The 10,813-nt window shown below is 36.6% G+C and overlaps 1 protein-coding gene across 1 annotated transcript in view; it reads left to right on the top strand.

Moving 5' to 3' along the window:
* LOC110459194 (mitogen-activated protein kinase kinase kinase 12-like) overlaps positions 1-10,244 on the top strand; it is a 69,747-nt gene extending 59,503 nt beyond the window's left edge. Inside the window, exon 4 of the mRNA XM_021511336.1 lies at positions 8,791-10,244. Coding sequence (XP_021367011.1) covers positions 8,791-9,715 — 925 coding nt within the window. The 3' untranslated portion in view covers positions 9,716-10,244. The remainder of the gene's footprint in view (positions 1-8,790) is intronic.
* Positions 10,245-10,813: the final 569 nt, after the last annotated feature.

The raw sequence follows: 10,813 nt of genomic DNA on the forward strand, positions 1-10,813 counted from the left end.
AGTAGCATTTCAACATATTTTAAATAAAATGAAAAAGAAAAATGGTAAAATAACATGTATTATGATGGAATTATGATGAAATTGTGTGAGTTTGACAGCTGTAATTATTCCGCATCAAGCTTTGCCTACCTCAATGGTATCATTGAGTGGATTATCGGGACCTTTGATCACCGCCAAATTAGATGTGTTTAGTCAGGGGCGATCACACTGCACATGCTTCACCCTCGCACCTTGTCTGGTTCAGATAATTACAAGTTTTCCTCAAGTATGTCGCTCCTAGATTAAAGACTTCCTACTAACACACAGGGTTTGTCATCGGTCATGAATTTGTGTCACGTTAACTTTTGCCACAAAGTAATGAGTATTTTCCATGTTATATTCAAGGCTAAACCATTTCACTAATCATAGTTTTATGACTAACGAAACATTCAAACGGCTGACATACTAGGTACATATCAGACAGTCAAGAAGTTGCAGGTTGCAAATTATTGGTTTGGAGATAGTCATCTTGTCATTGAGCTGCTTGTCAGATGACTGCAGAAAATGGGACAAAGTTTGTGGTTGCTTTAAAGGTAACTGAAAGTGTTATCAGGCAGATACTTTACAATGGTTTATTGTTTATAATCTGGTATCATCAATGGTCGTGTCTTGTTAAATTATCTGTACTGTGAAGTACATGCTGAGAGACCACTCCTGTAGACAAGGAACTGAGGTCTATCAATCTGGTTTTTCCATATCATTTCTAATAAAAGGAAAGGCGGGCATGTACAGTGTTTTCACTTCAGGTAGAGTTCAGTTACAATAACTTAAGTGCGTCATATTTAATATTGAGTCAAATATTGTTGACTTTTTTCTTCTTTTTCAAGTAGTATGGTAGGATCTCTCTGGCTGTAGAATGACATAGTGTGTACAAACCAAGAACCAAGGGCTATAAAATAGTTACATAGACAAGAAGTTATATTCAAATTCTGTCAATAGCAACTCTACATAACATCAAACAAATTATAGTGGCCAAGTGGTATACATTAATTTTTTTTACTGTAAAACTTAAAGGTAGCAATAGTTTAAACCACAAGTATTACTTCTGCTCTGAAAACTTTTCATCTTTGTTCCTTTCAAAATATACTCCCTCGTTGATGAATCCACTCTCCCTTTTAACATTTTCCTTACTTTTATAATATGACAACAAATTTTGTAAAAAAAATAAAAAATTACCTGCTGTTAAGTTGTCCCTCTTGCTCAAGTGCAAAAAGTGCAAAACAAAACTGTCAAAATACTGTATATATATTTGTTTGCAAGGCCAAAGATAAAGTAAACAAAAGAAATGACAATAAAGTTAGTGATGACGGAGCCTTTGGACATCTTCCTCCTCAACAGGTATAGCAATGGTTATATCATGTTATAATGTGGTTTTCTATTGGCTGCAATGAACTGGTAGGTGACACGCCATTGGTCACATGCAGGTTCATAAACCATTCTCACCACCCACCAAGCTTGTCTTGCTCCTACAATGATAAATTAGACTTAGCCTCCATTTGAGATGCTTATCTGTCCACTATTTCACCTTTCTCACAATCAAAGGACAGATAACCATCTTACCCGGGCCAGCAAAGCCTCGGTGTGAAAAAGGATTTGGTGGAGTTCTGTTGAAGTACAAGATATGCAGTGTGACCGTGAAATGGTTAGGTGATAATTGACCAGCAGGGATGACATTTTCTCTGTGATCCTCAGCCTAATTGCCCAGTGACCATTCTCAGCCAGGACCCTATTACTGGAGGCAATACCTGCCCAAATTAGAGGTGAGGGTGGAAAGCACCTGTCCCTCTCATGATTGGTGAAGGGTGGCATTAACCTCTCTGTCCCCTCATGACAAATAAAGGTGCCACACTAATGACAGTTACCCGTAAACGTGGCACACACCCCTGTGTCCCCTAAATGACAGTTATGTGTGGCACACACCTCCATGTCCCCTAATGTTAGTAATATGTGGCCCACAACTCTATGTCCCCTAATGACAGTTATGTGTGGCACACACCTCCATGTCCCCTAATGTTAGTAATGTGTGGCACATACCTGTATGTCCCCTAATGATAGATAAGGGTGGCACACATGTGTCTGTCCCATCATCTACTTAGACAAGCATGGCCTAGTCACAAGAGTCAAAGAACCAAAGGATCTTTTACTCACTGATCCTAATGTTTGATTTCATAAATTTGGTCCTTAAGTTTGGTCCTAAAGTAATTTGTTTAAATGGAAACCTTTTTTATGAAATGGGATTATCAGCCAGTTATGACAGGTGCTCACAAATATAATGAACACATTCCATCATTAATTAGTTATTAATTATATAAGATTACTACTGTTATGACAAGTGCAATGTTTTTAATAAATTTATGTCTGTTTGATTTACTGGGACAATTTACCTGTACAAAGCTGTGAGATACAATCAATCAAAGGAGCTACATTAAGACTTGTTTTTTTAGATAGAAGAAACAATTCCTTATTGAAGTGATTAGTGCAATACACAGAAACGAGAGATAGAAGACATTTAAGTCACTGATATTGAGCTGTCATTATGTGATAACTCGAACTGTTCCGTGTTACCCAACACCGTCATTAGTCAGACATCACTGCCCCGTACACTCTAATTCTACAAAATCTATCTAAAGCTTCAAGTAAAGAAATTTATCTCATCTATTCAAGTTCCAAGGTCTGGAAAATACAATGTACACTTTGTATAAAATTAAGGTTTTTATGTAAGATTTATTTAAAGATGTAATCATTTTGACTAACTGTATGGACTTTAATTTAAGATATATTTGAATGCTATCATAATTGAATTGAAACTTGGGATATTATTTCTGGCTTCCCTAATCTGGGGTCCTCCCCAAAACATTAGCCACTTCATATCACACACACATTTTTTTTACTAGATTCGTTGTGTATTTAGACAGATAATACAACAGGTACCATTTTTGGTATCAGATAACAAGCATTACATTGGGTGGTCGGGAGGCACAATGTAGCTCGCTCACCTTTCATCAACATGTCTGGGGTTCGATCCAATGATCGGATATGAAAAAAGTTTTGGATCAACTGCCCCACCACAAGGGGTTTTGTCTGGGTATTCAAGCCACAGCCGAGTGCCCCACCTATCAGACCCCAGCTACCGGAAGCTGTCCAGCCTTGGGACTTACCTGCGGGCTGGACCAGGACTTTTGAATCACCAAGAGATAGGGTAGGACCACTTATCCCCTCGTGTCAACTGAACACAGACCTACATCAGTGAAAGAAGACTTGAAACACCTAACCGACCAACCAACCAAACCTATGCCAGCCTTACAAGAGTGATAAATATAAGTTGAAAGAACTTGTTTCATAATTGAATTTTTGTAAAATAAATAAATGTTCGAAAAAACAAACTGAACATGCAGCAACTGTGGTGCTTTCTAATAGAAACCACTACAAGAACCAAATGCAGTGCCTGATTATAAACAACACAGGTGCCACTTGTGGTTCCTGATAATAAAACTTAACTGTTTCCTTCTGGTCCGGATCCTGTTACAAGTAACCCATGATGTGTCAGAGACATAGATAACATCTCGAGTTCAACATGTGGTTGAAAGTTATACTGTTAATATACAGAGAAAAAATGATGTGAAACACAATTTCTGCGAGAAGATACATCTACTAACAGCAGTATCAGATATTATAGGAAACAAAGCTTGGCTTGGTAGAAACAAATGCCAGTACAAGGAACGGTGCAGTCCTAGTTAACAACAACTGTGGGTTTATGGTATAAGGATGTGTAATATACATTAACTTGGTGGAAACCTCTCCGTGCCATAAAGAGCATTTGTGAAATACCTTGAGAAGATGATGAAATTATTTACTGTCTGTAAGGGAGTAAACTATCTACCTGAAGATTGACATAACGGACATTTTTCCTGGTGTAGCTGCACCACAGATGTTTGTGTAGCATATCTGGGAGCTCATTGCAAGGTGGTTTACCAGTTATCATGTTCCAAGGCTCATGCCCCCCACCCAAGACCACAGTTCAAAGGCAGGTTCAAACACCAGGCATCATCATAATTCTCATGTTATTTCACATATTTCTTTGTGAGTATGTGATCAGGGGTCCGGTTTGTGGTTCCCAGTGGAGGCCAAGCGTGGTTACATGTTTGTGAGCAATATGTGCAGCATTCCTTGACTTCCCTGTCGGAGGGTATTTACATATGTGTTGAAATCATGCCAATATCGCATTTAGAATTAACAATAACAGGTGTACAATTTGGATTTGAATCCATTTCTCAATTCAAAATAGTGCATGCCTTTTTTTTGTCTATTGCTTCGAATCGGATGTAAAATAACGATCTGATTAAATGAGTGTTTGCCTTTCTGTTCAGTAATTTGCTGATTCACAACAACAAGTAGATACATAACTCAGACATGTTACTCATATCAGCATCCAATTAATGGAAATTATGGAATGGTGAATGCTATATTGGAGGGAAGGGGGTATGAACTTTCTACACTTTCTAGAAAGTCAGTGTTAAGACCAGACATACTGACACTTTCTATCTATCTCCAAAAATGGTCTTTTGTCCTATTACTGACCCACCTGCCTACGTCATTCATTGTCACATTATTGGCCAAGTTCCTTATTCCCTCGGCTATTGAGAGATTCTCAATTTGTATTTGCTAACTACCTCCTGCTAAGAGGAACTATTATTGTCCATTTTAAAGGTAAACTATGTTACTTTGTAATGAACTTTATATCTTCTGAGAATTTCATATTTTAATATCATAAATAAAATCAATATCAGAACCTACAAAAAGAAAGAGGAGGAAATATTGAGTTGTATTTATATTTCTATGACAAACTTGCTAGGGATATAATCTAAATCTATTATTGTTCCTGTTATAAACTAGAGCTAATTGATACAAGACTAGCTGTCGTGCTCCGTGTCGTTACTCACCACCTTGATTTGGGGGTAATAGAATAACGAAGAACATACAGAACATGACGTGTTTCTTATAGTTCTTGGATTATGTGACGATAGAAAAAAGAGAATGCTGTACAGAACTATAAAATCACCCTAGGTCACATGTTATAATTGACTTTAAATATCCAGTATTTTTTTTTTAAATGAGGCCTTCTCAATGTAAGTCGATTCAATACCTTTTTAATTACTTACCTGTGTTCAGCAGATATTCCCTAACACCCATTCATCTCATTTTGTCTTTGCTGTAATGCCAAGATACACGGAGAAAGACACTGAATACAATCACGTACCATGAGATTAGTTTGCAAATGCATTAACTAAAACTTTGTGTATTGATTCTCAAGTACTTAAAAGACCAACAGGATATGAATGAATCAATTCAATAAGCTCTCATTCAAGATTTTAGATGTCAGGATTTCTGTTTCTTTGGATTGTGTATCAACTAAGCTATTTTTATTTGTATATCTACTGTATAACTGTGCTTTGGAACGTTTCTAGTATTTAACTTTATGGTAAGTGCTTAAGAGTATTTGAATTCAAATTTTTGTTGCCATTTTATGTGTCAATATTTGACAAGCGTGCTTTATGATGCAAGGGCTTACCTTGTGAGATGGCTGCACAACCACTGAACCACTTTCATAGCCTCATTGTCACTTCCTAAACAACCTTCAGATTGATATTTTTATGATGTTATCATTTTTAGGTTGAGCAAAATACATTTAATTTTCATGATACAAAATGAAAATTTGAAATCTTCATTCTTCAATTTTTCAAACTGAACTGACAGGAAAGGCATTGATGGAGTCAATAATGATGGGCTATGTGTTTGGCACCTGTGTTACCTGAGGAATGCAATAGACAAAGTTGTCACAGGGCAGACCTTTAGGTGAATAATACGTAGAAAACGACATTGACCGGACGCGAAACACAGCAACACCAGTCCTCCAAATCATACACTAGTGGTCTTCCTCTCAATGTCAGAGCAAATCATGTGTTTGATGTAAGCTAAGTGATAACCTATGCTCCTAACAGCATAATAAATACCGACAAAAATGTAAAGAAACTTACAGATAAGTGAAATTCTACCAGGGTTTTTCTGCCGCTATTTTTGCAATTTCTCATTAACTAGTGTTCATGTCATACAGCAGAGTTATAGAAATGACTAGTTGTTCATGATAGCAACATCTGTATTTTAATGAGATAGAGGCAACATAATAGAAACTGTTAGGTTTTATATGATTTGATGAGACTTCAACAACAAAGGGGTGTTTGTTTCATGGTTTGATTGTTTTGATGAGACTTTGACAACAAAGGAGATAAAATTGGATGTTTTGTGTTTTGATGAGACTTTGACAACAAGGGAATTACAATTGAATGTTTTATGTTTTGATGAGAGTTAGACAACAATGGAACTACAATTGAATGTTTTGTGTTTTGATGAGACTTAGACAACAAAGGAAATACAATTGAAAGATTTATGTTTTGATGAGAGTTTAGACAACAATGGAAATACAATTGAATGTTTTGTGTTTTGATGAGACTTTGACAACAAAGGAAATACAATTGAATGGTTTGTGTTTTGATGAGAGTTAGACAACAATGGAAATACAATTGAATGTTTTGTGTTTTGATGAGACTTTGACAACAAAGGAGATACAATTGAATGTTTTGTGTTTTGATGAGAGTTAGACAACAAAGGAAATACAATTTAATGTTTTATGTTTTGATGAGACTTTGACAACAAAGGAGATAAAATTGGATGTTTTGTGTTTTGATGAGAGTTAAACAACAAAGGAGATACAATTGAATGTTTTGTGTTTTGATGAGACTTTGACAACAAGGGAATTACAATTGAATGTTTTATGTTTTGATGAGAGTTAGACAACAAAGGAAATACAATTGAATGTTTTGTGTTTAGATGAGACTTTGACAACGAAGCAGATACAATTGAATGTTTTGTGTTTGGATGAGAGTTGGACAACAAAGGAAATACAATTGAATATTTTGTGTTTTGATGAGACTTTGACAACAAAGGAGATACAATTGAATGTTTTGGGTTTTGATGAGAGTTAGACAACAAAGGAAATACAATTGATGTTTTGTGTTTTGATGAGACTTTGACAACGAAGCAGATACAATTGAATGTTTTGTGTTTGGATGAGAGTTGGACAACAAAGGAAATACAATTGAATATTTTGTGTTTTGATGAGACTTTGACAACAAAGCAGATACAATTGAATGTTTTGTGTTTTGATGAGAGTTAGACCACAAAGGAAATACAATTGAATGTTTTATGTTTTGATGAGAGTTATACAACAAAGGAAATACAAGTGAATGTTTTATGTTTTGATGAGAGTTAGACAACAAAGGAAATACAATTGAATGATTTATGTTTTGATGAGAGTAAAACAACAAAGGAGATACAATTGAATGTTTTGTGTTTTGATGAGAGTTAGACAACAATGGAAATACATTTGAATGTTTTATGTTTTGATGAGAGTTAGACAACAAAGGAAATACAATTGAACGTTTTATGTTTTGATGAGACAACAGGAAATGACTGGGTGTCAACCCTTTCGCCCCAGTGTAACTTTAGTAGACACTACCATATATTTATCTGGATGGCTCAATTGTGGTCGACAGTTGTAAAAGGGTTGATAATATTAATACTTACGTTTTGATGAGAGACAAGTGAAATAAAAAGTATTTCATGCTTTGATGAGAGTTACAATTAGGTGTTTTATTTTTTGATTCGAGTTAAACAACACAAGAAATAACTCGGTGGTAATAGTATAATATTTACGTTATGATGAGAGACAAATTAAATGACGAAGTATTCAATGCTTTGATGAGACTTTGACAACAAAGGAGATACGATTGGGTGTTTTATGTTTTGATGAGACATTGGCAACAAAGGTGAGATGACTGGGTGTTTATAGAAGTCATCTTTATGTTTCGATGCAACATAGAATGTGACATAGATTGGATGGCTGTTTGTTGATGTGATGGGAAGGACCAGACACTGCTGGGAGACATGCGTGTAGGTGTAGTTGTTATGAATGAGACAGAAGTTGCATTCACAGCTGGGGATGTCGTCCCATCGGTCTGTAACAAATGGCCGTTCCTGTTTCTTCTGACTGGTCGGACGGCCTGTGGTTTGGATAAGTGATCTGTGGTCCTGGTGTGGTTCCATCTCGCCATTGATACCAGTCCTAGTGGAGACGCTGGGTTAACGACAGGGAAGGCACTACTTAGTGTAATGTCAGGTTGTGGTGTGGTTGCTAGGACCCTCGTGTATTTTACCTTTACTTATTCACTATTTGCTGCCTTTGTCAGGGTTTGGGGGAAATGGAAGTGAAATATAACGGAAGTATATTATATTGTAGGAAACAAAGGCATGTATAGTTCCTAGATAAAATAGTATGTACGCACAAAGGCTTCCGAAATTTGTATATAACGATTAAAACAAAGACATAGCTTTGTGTCTTTGCTTTTATTTTGGTGTTTCCTAGGTTCATTTCTTGGCTATTTCTGATCGACTTTGAGTTGTTTACCCCGTGCGGTATTGTTTTTTTTTCAGCATTATTTCTATGCTGCATATGCAGAAAAATATTCAGAATGTCGAATATGCCACCAGGCAACCTTTCCTGGGTCTGTATGCAGCAACAAACGAAGAGAGGATTTGAAAATGTAACTATTGATAAATAATTGGTGCATACATATGGTTCTTGTGACTCTAATGGAAAAGCACTAACACAATGTTATCTGTGTCTTTATTTTTCAGATACAACATTATGTTGAGTTGCTGGAATGAGCTTCCGAAAGCGAGACCGAGCTTCACAGACCTCAAGTCCACATTAGATGGCATGCTGGAAAACGAGTGTGGGGTAGACTACCTGAGTATGGACATTGACAATAGTCAGTGTTACTACACCGTAACCTGTACCTATGGACAGGACGAATCAGCGTTACGTTACGAACATGTCGACACGGTCGACGGAGACACAGATGAGGCACACGGCGTAAAGGATTTACAATGTGAACATGTTATAAATCAAAATACCCCGAAAACATTGCATAACGCTAAAGAAATAAATGACAATGATAGCTCAGAGGAGGAAACAAGAGATCATGAAATAGTTGTTCATAAAGTTCAAATAGAGCACAAGCCACGTTACCTAGAGCACCATGATTCTTGTCTGTGTTCGTCCTTAGCGCCAGTACAATGCGTGGACAGAAACCCGTTGAGGGAACACAGGGACTCGGGTTTTGATACAAGTAGCTATTCCGGTTCGTCACCAAACGGTAGCCCAAGGACATTGTCTTCTAGGGGAAGCCACAAGGAATCGATTGGTATGGAGGACGAAGTCTTCATCCAGGATTTTGGTACATTTAGTGACATTGAACGCAATTCCGTTTCTTTGAAAAAACGGAAATTTACTGACGAACGGTTGACAAGCAGTTGTCCAATATGCAAAACATGTCTTTTACCTTTGAATGAAGAGTTTCATTTCTGCGAAAACTACACGAATTCTGATTCCAGTGGATGTTCTCACCATGGGGTACTAAGTTGTGATAATTTCATTTTGAAGTCTAGACTTGATGAGACGGAGCATACTGAATGGTATGACACTGATGCGTCCGTTTGTTATTCCAGTATGGACACGCTGGTGTCTTTGGATGGGAACACTCTGAGTACTTATTTGTGATCGTTTAAATTTAGAACAAGGTCGTGGTTCGACGTTTGACTTTGTCATCTGTCAGTGAAATAAAATGGCATACAACTCGTTGTCGTTTTCATGTTTCGAAACAAGAATGCTGAACATAACTTTAAACTTATTTTGCGATCAAATTGATGTATAATGATACACATAGGACATTTCTACAATGCATGCGATGAATATAATGGCACGCTTGTTCGATATATCGTCCACAGTTAGAACCAATAAGACATGCTCTCCATCAACAATTATAAGTCAGCCATTACTTACAACCATAATGTGCTTTTTTATCGTATATTTATTTGAGGACTCAAATTGTTTTGTGTCACCCTAACATTGAAAGCATCGCACGTGATTGTCTTCGACTAGGAGGCACCAGCTTCATTAGTTACCATACTTTCAGCATTTCATATAATCTGTTTGATAATTGGAATGATGAGGTGGAAACTAGGTTTCAGGTATGAAAAGTCATTATTTTTGAATTACAATTAAACCACAAATGATGTTTCATCTCCGTTCTTTTTGTTTGGCGTCATTTGTACCTTTTCCTTAGGGTTATATTTCTGTCGACTTTAACTTTTTTTGTTTTGTGGTCGTTATGAGCCGACAATGTGGTAAAGTATACCCTGTTCGAATGAAGCAGTGGGTACATGTCATAAGCCTTGCGAGCGAGCGTGCGCTCGTTCATGTACGCTCATCTTAGTTTCCGGAGCATATCTGGCGTCAGACCAAAGTTAATGCTTCCGGATTATTGTTCACGAATGTAGTGCATCTCTCAATTTAGGGCTCGTTTTTAAATCAATTTTATATTTCTTTCGTGTCAATGAAATGAAAGTAGATGTCATACTAAATTGAAGCATGATCTTTTCCCTTTTAATTAAAGTGCTTTATTAGTTGACGCAATTTGATTTGGCGAAACGATATGGTATATTGATGGGGGCCTTGCGCATGCATTTCAGGATTAAACATAGAACAGCTGGGTTATGTTGACATGATTAATATTATCTTTAAAAAGTACCGATCATGCTTAGTTTTCCAGCTCACCACAACGTGTCTTAAAAAACTAAAAAAAATATATAAGGATCA

The sequence above is a fragment of the Mizuhopecten yessoensis genome, unplaced genomic scaffold, assembly GCF_002113885.1.
Source record: "Mizuhopecten yessoensis strain PY_sf001 unplaced genomic scaffold, ASM211388v2 scaffold9985, whole genome shotgun sequence".
NCBI lineage: Eukaryota > Metazoa > Mollusca > Bivalvia > Pectinida > Pectinidae > Mizuhopecten > Mizuhopecten yessoensis.